We start from the raw sequence: 11,990 nt of genomic DNA, 5'->3' as shown, positions 1-11,990 counted from the left end.
TTGCTTTTTAGAACTATTCTAAATTTTCACAACCACGTGTGTGCACTGGGTAATAGACTGTTACAGAAGCAATTTTTAGCCATAAGACTTGTCAGTAAAAACAAAGCAAGTAAATACCAGATATACAGACAGGCTTCGTTCCACATTCACTAACGGCATTTTCATCAAGCAGAATTAAATGGACTTTTTTTTTCTTTTTTTTTAATGAACAAAACATTTCAATTCCTTGGAGCATCGTCAGAAGAAACAGCATAATAACGTGGAATGGTGTCTTCAACTACAATATATGGAATGTAGTGGTGATACACGGTATTGTGACACTGAGCTCCTCAAATGAGATGAAATGGCACCTTGATATGATTCAGGAAGCAATTTAGGAGTCATTCAATCAGAATTCAACCCTTTATTAGTTCGAATTAACTCATACGAATTTGTCGATGCCAATTGTAAAATGGAAAAAAAATGGACATAAGCCAGAGAAAACTAGCACTTTGCGTGAGATATTTAGCAAGCTAGCTTCATACAAGAAATCATTCAATCATTCAAAAAAAAAAAGAAAAAAAAGTTAAGTTTACTTCAGATATTACATACAGATGATAGTCAATCTTGCAAAATAGTCCGCAGTAACGTTACACTTCTTAAACACGGAGTCAAAATACCAGATAAACCTACATTTCAGTTTGTAAAAGCCGGAAAAAGGCAAAATGACTTTCTGGGAGCCTTGAAATATGAAACTCGAGGGGTCCCTTGTAAGTTAATGAACATGATCGAGGCGCATTACACTCAGATGTCAGTGTCACAATACAGCCTGCCTCCTTTCTGTATGAGCCCACAGCAGAATTGCAGTAAATCGAATAGAGGATTGTACGTTTCCGGGAAAAAAAGTCGAAACACAAACTGCTTTTGGGTTGTGAAACAAATGGAACACGTACCATCACAGTGTTTGCCAGTTTAATTACCATACAATAAATCCCATAGAATAAAACCTGTAAATACCATGTTGAATCACAATAATAAAAGTAACACAAAAAAAGGAAAGGGGGGGGGGGTGCGCCACAAACTAGCTGGGACAAAGGAATTTGGAGGGCGTATTAAAATTCACAACACCTCCCCCCCCCCAAGATCTCTCTCACACAAGTGCGCGCACACACAAAATATCTTTTACACTCTCACTCGCTCACGCCACACAAACGTGCAGACGCACACACAAAGCTAACGAAAACAATACGAGTTTCTACAAAGTGACTGAAGGTACTAACAACTGAAAATGACCCTGTCACCTCACAGTGAACTGAGAGGGGTAAACTAGTTGGTCAGGAGCAATTCAGGCTGCTTGTCATACAGAAGAGGGAGGGGCTGATGGAGTGGAGGGAGGAAAGGGGGGATGTATATAAGCTGTCTGTGTTTTAAGATAAGAGTGTAGGTGGATTAACAGTGCAGTTCCATTAGTTTTCCCCTTCTCCGGTCTCCCCCTCATCTCCCTGGTTTTCTGATGTCCACAGCTGCAAACACACAAGAAGCGCAGTTGGAAGTTGTCTCACCAAACCTTCAAACTAACGTGAGGGAAACAACACGGACGATTGGACTCACAGTCAAGTTGTCCCTTAGTAACTGCATGATCAGGGTGCTGTCTTTGTAAGAGTCCTCGTTCAAAGTGTCAAGCTCAGCGATGGCTTCATCAAATGCCTGGAAAATGCAACAAAATCGTTAAAAACACGCTAAATTAATTGGTTTCTAAATACATTGGAAATATAGTGTTAAAGGTCCCATTGTATAATTTTTTTTCCAATAATTGTTGACGTCTTTTTATGGGTTTGCGATATAATTTGCCGTGGAAAATCCCAAATGCCCTTTCCTAACTAATTCTAATTGGACTTTTACACCTGGCAATTCAGATGGCCTGATTTTTGTCATTAACACTCTATCAGATGTGTAAATATGATTAGCTCTGATTGAATCACTTCTATTCTTAATTTAAATATGGAAAACAGCTTTGCTCTGATTGGTCCGTGGAGATATCCCGCCGTCTAGCGGAAGTCAAGCGATCGTAACGGCCTTGCGTTCGATTCCTTTGATATCCTGCTATCATTGTGAACCACAATTCACTAAGCCTCAAATTGTTGGCCCACTAACGGGGAACGCGAGCTGAAAGAGGTCCAGGTGGCCAATTGACCCCTCTGTAGAAATTGCGTCATCCGCGTCGCTGACCAATCAGAGGCCAGAGATCTGTATAAACCACGCCCCTTGTTGGCATCCGCTATTACCTCAGACAACGTTTCACGGTCCAGTATAGCTTTTGTTAGCGTTTTATCGCGTATTTGGGTTCTTTAACAATAGATATGGTTAAGAGGTGTAGTCACCGACTTTATAATAGTGACGACAGGTATCCTGAAAGGCTAGTTGGTGGAGTTCAATTCGTACCCTTTCCAAAACCGAAGACCCAGTACGAAAAATGTCTTCGATGGATCAAACTTTGTGGAAGACGGCATGATCAACTGAATCCATCTAAAATCAACCGGAACAGACGACCGAGTACGAAAAATGTCTTCGATGGATCAAACTTTGTGGAAGATCGTATGATCAACTGAATCCATCTAAAATCAACCGGAACAGATATGTTTGCACGAAGGTAAGCCCTATATTTGATTTTCAATACATGTCTCATATAAATGAGTTAGCAGTTCTTCGCTTGCATAACATAGCTAAGTGTGAATGATTGACACACTTGATCTGTGTTAAGCGATATTTTGCGATGATCTGACTGCACAAACGTGTCTCTGTTGGCGGCTACCGAGCTAAGATAAACCGGACTAGCGAGTCCTAAAAGCCTTCGACGTGCACTGAGACACCAAGACTGAAGGAAGGATTTTTGAGGACACTATAAAGTAGTGATTGTCGTAGGTTCGGCACTAATTCAAGAATAATTATTGAGGGGAGCGCGTGACATTACACAAAGAAAACGAGAGAAACAACTCGTAAATCAACCCTCGCCTTCTTTTGCTTCATAAACAAACGGCTATACAGATACACGTACAGATTCTGCACTCAAGTGTGATATGTAACACGAAAATAGGGAACTGTCAATGGCTAATTCGTCTTTGGATTATAATATATTATATTATGTGGCTTCTATGTCTTCCTCTGACTCCGGGAAAGATCTCGCGCTAATATCAATGGTTTCTCCGTCGATATGCATGTAAATACCATTGAAATACCCCTCGCTGAAATACTTGAACCCTGCTGTCTGCTTTTCAACGATATTTCACTGTTAGCTAAGAATGCGAGTGAGAAATCAGCTGGTAAATCGGACAATTTCGCTCTAGTCTTTTCTTGCTGCGCCGCCATTTTTGCCAATTGTTTTTCTGAGGTTAGCACACGTGGGGTGACGTAACTTCAGGAGGCGTGGTTAAGTGCCCTGTACGGAGGGGTCAATTTGGGAGAGGGTGAGTGGGGCCATTGGACTGCCCCACTCAGTGCTCGTTGTGGCTGATGTTCCTTCCACTGGGTGAATCTCAGGTGGGGTCCAGTGCAATAACTAACTCATAGCTATGCGAACTTCATGGGGATCACCTCGCTGGCGCTCTATTTTCAAAAATGTTTAGAATTCATATAGTCACTGCAACCACAACTCAGTTGTGCTGCTGCTGCCTTGATCCTCAATAACTATCTCTATCCTGCATGCTTCCCCTTCTCTCCTTCTACCCCATACAACACTCAAATCTGTGTCAATGTACTCGGCATTTTCTTTCCTCTATCCTGTCTGTTGTTGTATTCTCTTCTTGTATTTATCTTTCCACTGTCTCTGTGCTTTTTCCATCACTCTTTAACCTTTGTTCTGTTTGACTGAATTTTTTGGGAAAAATCCATTAGAATTCAAAGAACCTCAGAGCAATCTTAAAAACTTACTACTCCCCACAACCTCACTTAGGCACAGTAAAACTGTTCCGGCATTAAACGGGACACATCTGTACTGTCTGTTCGACCTACACAGGCAAACGGGATCCCAAAAAAATGTTTTAGAACTCTTACATATAAGAAAATGTTGCCTCCAGTTTGACAAAACCCTTGAAATTACCACAAATGCATAATGAGCACACCTATGCAAGAGACATATTTACTTCCATCAACACGGCACATCATGTTTATGCACATGCGAAATGTGAAGTACTGTTTAGTGTGTGACACTGATGGATTCTGTCTCCAGCAAGACACATTTGTAATTTGAAAAACTACATGAAGAGATGAAGTTTAAATAAAAAAAAAATAATAATAATACACCAGTGGGCAGCACGGGTGGAGCAGCTGTAAAGCATTGGCCTCGCAGTTCCGAGGACCTGGGTTCAATCCCGGACCCGCCTGTGTGGAGTTTGCATGTTCTCCCCATGCCTGCGTGGGTTTTCTCCAGGCACTCCAGTTTCCTCCCATATTCCAAAAACATGCATTCATTGGAGACTCTAAATGGCCCCTAGGTGTGATTGTGAGTGCAACTGTTGTGTGTCTCCATGTGCGCTGCGATTGGCTGGCAACCAGTTCAGGGAGTGCCCTGCCTCCTGCTCAATAACAGCTGGGATTTTCTCCAGCACTCCTGTGACCCTCGTGAGGATAAGTGGCTCAGAAAATGGATGGATGAATAAGTGGACTACACAAGTGTCAATAATGAGAACAATAATATCATTGAACTGACAGCTTTCATTTTTTTAAACACTTCTTTAGTATGTGACATTAAGTTACATACTGGCTGTCGCTACCTGGACCCCCAGTCTGAGCCTATATAGTCGACCGACTGATTGATAATTCTAATTAGTACCCCTCATTATTGTTGTAAAGGCATGTTTGCATTTCAGCTCTTGTAACGGATCTCAGCGATGTGTGTGTGTGTGCGTGTGTGTGTGTATGCACGTGTGTCCGTCTGTTGGACAACAAAGGTATTCTTAAAAACTTGAGTTCACACCGTCTTTGCCAGACTGCAGGCCTTTTCTGGGTTGTTCTGGATCTCATAGTAGAAAACAGAGAAGTTGAGTGCCAGGCCAAGCCGAATTGGGTGTGTTGGCTGCATATCCCCCTTGCTAATGTCAAAAGCTTGCTGGTACGCTTGCTGAGAATTATCCACTGTATCTGAAAATATAAAATCATATCATGAATATTAATTATTTGTGGTAACGTTGAGAGGCATCAACCACATTGCCATAAATTTGTTTAAAAATTGACAACACCTCAGCTTTTAGCTCTTCAAGGTATCAAGCAATGTCGCATCCAACATTCACGTACACAAAGTCTTTCATGTCAATCATGTCCTCACTTACCCTTCTTAGCGTCCCCAGATGCGACCTCAGACAGGTATCTATAATAGTCGCCCTTCATTTTCAGATAAAACACTTTGCCTTCAGAGCTACCTGCATTGACAATGAGGTACTTGTCCAGTAGGCCCTGAAAAAAAATAAGATGTTGAGATTGTCAGTTGTGCAATTGGTTGGCCATCAAACAAAGTAAAAGTCATAGAACCTTACAAGCACATCGTGGCAGATTTCCTGCAGCTCAGATTCGATCTTCTCCCGATATTCACGCGCCATCTGCTTCTTCTTGTCATTGCCTTCAATCTTCTGCTCAATGCTGGAGATGACGCGCCAGGAGGAGCGGCGCGCCCCAACCACATTCTTGTAGGCAACAGAGAGAAGGTTGCGCTCCTCATTTGACAGCTCCGTACTTTGCTCTGTCACACTCTTCATGGCTGCAGCCATATCGTCATAGCGCTCAGCCTGCTCAGCAAGCTTGGCATTTTGTACCAGGTCGTTCTTATCCATTTTCTAGACCAGATACAGATTGCACAGAGACAGAGTTAGTAATGTCGAGATCATGAAAAGATACCGTGCTGAGCACTGATTTCCAACCACTGTACCATGAGGGATAATCAAGTCCACCACAGGAAATTATGTATTTCCACTCAATCGGACAGAATAATATCTACAGTGATGCCTTGAGAGATGAGTGACCCAACATACATTTTTAAGATCCGTGAGGTCATTGGGCAAATTTTTTTATTAGATTTGTAAGATACATGAGCTGTATGGTGGCAGTGAACCCGATTAAACTCGCTTCTCAATAATCAGTAGTTTGGCAGATAGTGAACAATTCATCACAAAAGGCTTCAATATGTTTGATACAACTCCCAGTTTAAAGTGAAAATTACAGTGTATTTCAAACAGACCAAGAATGTTTGAAAAGCTACCACGACCTTCGTGAGGATAAGCGGCTAATAAAATGGATGGATGGATGTTTTTATACAATAAAGTAATATTGAGAGTGGCATGCTGGACAACTGGTTACCACATCCGCCTAACAATTCTGAGGATTGGGATTCAAATCCCGGCCCCGCTTGTGAGGCGCTTATATGTTCTCCTCATGTCTGCCTGGGTTCTCTCCCACATCTCAAAAATATACACGGTAGGTTAATTGAAGAATCTAAATTCCCCAGGGTGGCAAATGAGTGTGAATGGTTGTTTCTTTCTATGTGCCCTGCGATTGGATGGCAACCAGTTCATGGTGTCACCTGCCTTCTGCCGAAGACAATTGGGATATGCTCCAGCACGCCTTCGACCCTAATGAGGATAAGTGATAAAGAAAATGAATGGATGGAATATGACTGAGTACTATTTTCCTTATTTAACAAAAAAAAAACATTTTTTATGAGGGTGTGCTGGAACAGATTCATTCCATAGGGTAAAGACAATTTGAGGTAGTCTTTTGAGTGACAAGCATTGTCAGGAAACAAATTAAACTTCTGTCTAAAGACACCACTGCATTTACAAATCCAGAAATATATAGTTTCGACTGGACAGGTTGTATTTGAGTTTATGTTGTAAATGTAGATTTTGTTACAGTAGCTTGTGGGGCTGGAGTACTTGAGTTGCTTCAGATACTGGTGAAATGGTCCTTGTGTTTTTGTTTTTTTGTTGTTTACATATTTGGCCTATAATGATCCTGCTATTTGTTTATATATCAATACCATGACAAGCAAAAGGTACCCATCTCTTTATACACTATGCCTTCTATTTGGTGGTGGGCCAACACATTTTTCCATATAAGATGTGTCTTTGCTCAATACATGTTGGGAAATAACGCATTTGTACAACAAATAAACTAAATTACATATTCCCAACTGAATGTTACATAATCTGTCAAGGCTGCAATATCATTTGAGAAAGACGGCATTTGGACGTAAGAGTGCGGATGGATGAGCGCCGCAAACTGGGCCCATTGGCAAGTGGGTCAACCTTGCATTTGCTGAGGTTAGCCCCAAGCTAATTACAACCGCTCTCCAATCATATCTTACCGTGAGCTCAATTTGGGTTAAAAAATACTCATCCAGGATTAATCGTTCATATTGTAAATACACATAGAACGTTCTCAATAGGATTTTGCTATTAGAAAAATAAATTTCCACAACCATCCGAATCTCGCCCCCCCCCCTGCTGTCTACCAATACGGTTGCTAACGGCGCTAGCGTAATGACACATTTTATTAGCAGGTACTAACGATCGAATTCGGATTCATAATTTTCCACTGGCATAGTGTATTTAATAATGAACACCCAATCTCAAAGGTGCCTTAAATTCATCTCGTATGTTTTTCAGCGAGCGAAGCGGCTGGTCTGCCCAATGCACATTTAGCTAGGCCAAAGAAATAGGGTGGATTTTTTTCTTTTTTTTTTTTTAAATAACGCATTTACGAGTTTACTAATTCGTGTTCGAAATGGAGCAGTAATGGTGGACTACGATTCTCAAATGAGAGAAAAGCTCAGCGGCGGCCTTATTGTAATACGTGGGGGGGGGGTATTCGTCCGCTTTAACAAAACGGCCCGCAATAGCTGGCGAATCCCCGTCAGAACAAAGTGTCATGGCATCGTAACGGAGGCTCTGTCGTTCGCCTGCGAGCTAGCCGCTAGCATTAGCGAACTAGCTAGCGACGGTGGCATCGTAACAAGCGAGCTAGGGTTAGCATTCCTAGCTTGCTAATGCCAACGCTAGTTAGCCTTTACGAAGCCTGAGCTAGGCTGTACCGTTATATGATGGCTCCTCAAAAAGCATTCAATTGGCCGCGACGGAGGGGGGGGGGAGACACGCGTCGTAAATCGGTTTCGGCACAATAGACAACGAACACTGCTACAGTATTTTTTTAAAGATCAGTCGCGAGCTGGACACACTTACAATATAGGCGACTTTTAATCCTGATTATTCTCAACTCTCTGTTAGTCGTTTTAATGCCTCCGTCCTCCCGTCGCGCTCGGCGTATATCTCAGGGCAGTACCACTTCCGTTAGACGGCTTCTTGCATTTCCTCTTTTCTCGCCAACTTCTGCCTTACGTAAGGCATTACGATGCTCATGAAGGAATATTAATAAATGGAAATCAATGGGGCAAATATGCACCTTTTCATGAAGTGAGTTTTTTCTTCTTTTGATTGGGAATATCACGAGACAAGATCGCTTGTCATATGAACGTCATTTTACTTTCTTTGTAGCACAAGTGAGAACGTTAGTTCAACGATAGTTCAAAGGTCAAGGTCAGCAGGGAGTTGTTTAATGTTGGGGCTTTTATGGGGTGGGGAATGAAGAACAAATTTGTGTTTTTTTTATTTGTTTATTTTTATTGGATGACATTTTAACCCCACCCCATCCATGCATTCCCAGAAAAAATACGTTTGTGTTTTCAGTTATCCTGAGAATATACTCCAAAAACTTTGTTCAACAGACTAAAATAATTTGCTTCTTGACACAAAAAGAATGAACACCGTTTGTTGGGAAATATAGAAAGAGCATTTCTTTAAATAGGAAAAAAATAAAGGATCCTTACATGTCTTGGACTGGAGAACCTGTCATATATTGTCAGTTTGTGTGTGTTTGTTCTCTTTGGAAAATGAAACACAGCACACTAAGTAGCAAATGTAAACGTGGTAAATAATTACATATCCTGATTTGAATTGTTCTTTTGTTTTAAGCGAGTGTGTGAGGGGAGAACATTTGAATATCTCTTGATGTGCAAAATGCATTCAATCACAGGGCACAGATAATCGTATATCGGGTGCACCCCCTTAAGTTTGTCACTCTTTGTTACATTACAGCCATTTGCAAAAATGATGTATTTTTTTTCTCATTAATCTACACAGCACAATTTTTTGTGCAGATTTATTCAAAAAGAAAAACTAAAATATCACAGTATAACATAAGTATTCAAACCCTAAATACTGTTTATGAGTCACAGCAACGGATCTGAATACTTACCAGGGCTGTGTGATATTTCAGTTGTTATTGTTTAATAAATACAAGGAAATTTAAACAAGACGTTTTCTCTTCAATATGGGGTGCTATCTTGGGTGGAACAGTGGGTCAGCTGTAAAGCGTTGGCCTTGCAGTTCTGAGGCCTAGGGTTCAAATCCCGGCGCCTGTGTGGTTTGCATGTTCTCCCTGTGCCTGTGTGGGATTTCTCTAGGCACTCCGGTCTCCTCCCACATTCCAAAAACATGCAACATGAATTGGACACTCTAAATTGCCCCCTAGGTGTGAATGTGAGTGCAGCTGTTTATCTCCATGTGCTCTGCGATTGGCCGGCAACTGGTTCAGGGTGTACCCAGCCTCCTGCCCATTGACAGCTGGGATGGGCTCCAGCACTCCTGCAACCCTTATGATGATTTTCAAAAAAATGGATGGATGGATATATCAGAAAATCAGAGCACAAATGTTTGCCCACCCACCCTTGATTTCGTCTCCAATTAATATAAGATGCATGTTTGTGGAATGTGGGAATAAAATGGACAAATCAAAATTTCCATGTGTAGCTTTTGAAGCATTTTCAACATGAACATTATGTTGTTTGTACAAAATGGCATAAAAAAAGAGAGTAAACAGCATCTATTGAGTTAAAGTTAATGTTGTCTTGCTCAACACGCAGACAGCCTAATAGAACTTGGGTGGAACATTTTCCACCTCTCATGCAGTTCAGTTTCTAGCACAGAAATCACTTTTTTTTCTTTTCACGAGGCACAATGATGCTTTTAAGGACTTTAATTTTCATAACTGTAGTGCTCTCATGTACACTGTCCTTTACAGTGGGAGTTGAATCAAACAAAGGAGAAAAAGTCCAGGTAATTTTATTTTTTTTTTTTTTGGAGCGACTATGACAAAACTCCAAACCTGGGAAGCTTGAGATCATATGAGGTTTCACTTCTTTTCACAGAGTGACGTGTATGATCATGACATCCTCCAGGATACCGACCAAGCTGTAGTTCCTAAGGCCATTGGTGAAGTTGGTCTGAACTATTTTACAACTATTTCGAAGCTGATTATGCAATACTTGAAAAGGAATGTATCCACATTCGTGAAAGCAACTTAAGCCCATATTATGTAATGTGGGGCCTGATCAAGTGTCCTTGTCCCAAATGTCGGTGTAGTGTACTTTTAGCTGTATAAAACGTCACTGGATATTCATCCACCGATCTGTTGTTTCCAACAAACAGACATACCAACATGGTTACTGTTATGTTTGCTTGAGTGGATCTGTTTACTGTGAGGACGTGTCTCCCGAAATGTCAGCTGTACCCTCATTGCCAAAGGAAACGGCTTATCTCTATGCACGCTTCAACAAAATCACCACAATAACAAATCAAGACTTTTCAGACACAAGTAAGTAAACTGTTTTTTTTTTTTTTCAATCAATCCTTGTCTGAAGTGATTTTTGTCTCTTTCCAAAGCCTCTACTTTTTTCCAGTCTCACTGAAAACAATTGACCTAAGTTGGAATCTCATCGCGGAGCTAGAGGACGGGGCTTTTTCCAGACTTGCAAATTTCGAGGAGCTCAATCTTTCACACAACAGGCTGACTAAACTGCCCACACGTCCTGTCAGGCTTACTTCTTCCAATGCCAACTTCAATAAGCTTACAACACAAGGTGTAAAGTCCACTGCTTTCAAGGTAGTAACCATCTAAACCCACTTCTTGCATTCATAAGTATAAATAAGTAAAACAGCTGCAGGTTTGTCGGACTCTATTGACCAAAATACATTAAATAGGGCGTCTTTGTTGCAGAAACTCATAAGACTGGCTTGTCTTTACCTTGGAAACAATGAGCTGACAGAGTCTCTTCACACTGTACACCTAAATGTGAGTTCTTGTAAAGTGGAGCTTCTTATAGTTGCCAAAATCATTCCATGGGTGTATTTAGTCAATTCGGTTGCCAAGGTAAACTCTGTCATGGGGCCAGACTCTGAACAGAATAAGTGGTGCAGAAATTGGGACAGGTACCTGTTTAGGTAAAGTACCACAGATGCATTATTTCCCTTGAGGATGCTTGTGGAAAAGTACAGAGAAGGTCAGAAGCCGCTACATTGTGTCTTTGTAGACCTAGAGAAAGCCTATGACAGAGTACCAAGAGAGGAACTGTGGTACTGCATGCGCAAGTCCGGTGTGGAGGAGAAATATGTTAGAATAGTACAGGACATGTATGAGGGCAGCAGAACAGTGGTGAGACGTGCCGGACGTGTGTCAGAAGAATTTAAGGTGGAGGTGGGACTGCATCAGGGATCCGCTCTGAGCCCCTTTCTGTTTGCGGCAGTAATGGATAGGCTGATAGATTAGGTTAGACTGGAATCCTCTTGGACCATGATGTTCGCAGATGAATTAGAAAGATGGAGGCACGCACTGGAAAGGAAAGGAATGAAGATCTGTTTGGGTGAAGGAAGCATACTGGAATAGATTGTGACAGACTTTACACATTTAAAGTCAAGTCAGCTGTGGATTTGTGATTAGTTTCTGTGTCTCCTCCAGGACAACAAGATCAAAACAGTGACAGATAAGACATTCTGCCAAGGAAACACCAGTTACTATATTCGCGCTAACATGCATTAAGTGAGACTGGATGGGAACCCTCTCCAGCTGTGGAAGCACCCTTACAGTTTCATCTGTCTGCCAGTCTTCCAATCGGATGGTACAACTGAAATAAC

General features: G+C 41.5%; 2 protein-coding genes across 3 annotated transcripts; one reads left to right on the top strand and one right to left on the bottom strand.

The window, feature by feature from the left end:
- Window positions 1-14: 14 nt before the first annotated feature.
- LOC133506931 (14-3-3 protein beta/alpha-1) lies at window positions 15-8,359 on the bottom strand. Its single transcript, XM_061831320.1, has 6 exons — window positions 8,205-8,359; window positions 5,508-5,804; window positions 5,304-5,427; window positions 4,952-5,115; window positions 1,591-1,686; window positions 15-1,502 (listed from the first exon to the last, which is right to left on the bottom strand). Exons 2-6 carry the CDS (start codon window positions 5,799-5,801, stop codon window positions 1,446-1,448), a joined length of 735 nt encoding a protein of 244 aa, XP_061687304.1. The 5' UTR covers window positions 5,802-5,804; window positions 8,205-8,359; the 3' UTR covers window positions 15-1,445.
- Window positions 8,348-11,943, top strand: ognb (osteoglycin, paralog b). 2 transcript variants are annotated; one of them, XM_061831335.1, is made up of 6 exons: window positions 8,348-8,435; window positions 10,102-10,136; window positions 10,229-10,297; window positions 10,509-10,674; window positions 10,760-10,962; window positions 11,815-11,943. In XM_061831335.1, coding segments are annotated over exons 1-6 (555 nt in total). In that variant the 5' UTR covers window positions 8,348-8,434; the 3' UTR covers window positions 11,896-11,943. The 2 variants fall into 2 exon arrangements, 1 of the variants encoding a protein (XP_061687319.1); XR_009796651.1 differs by having other exon boundaries at window positions 8,412-8,435; window positions 10,229-10,292; window positions 10,509-11,943.
- Window positions 11,944-11,990: the final 47 nt, after the last annotated feature.

This window comes from Syngnathoides biaculeatus, chromosome 2 (assembly GCF_019802595.1).
Source record: "Syngnathoides biaculeatus isolate LvHL_M chromosome 2, ASM1980259v1, whole genome shotgun sequence".
NCBI classification, from domain to species: domain Eukaryota; kingdom Metazoa; phylum Chordata; class Actinopteri; order Syngnathiformes; family Syngnathidae; genus Syngnathoides; species Syngnathoides biaculeatus.
Note: the sequence above shows the minus strand (reverse complement) of the source record. Positions and strands in the feature narration are given on the sequence as shown.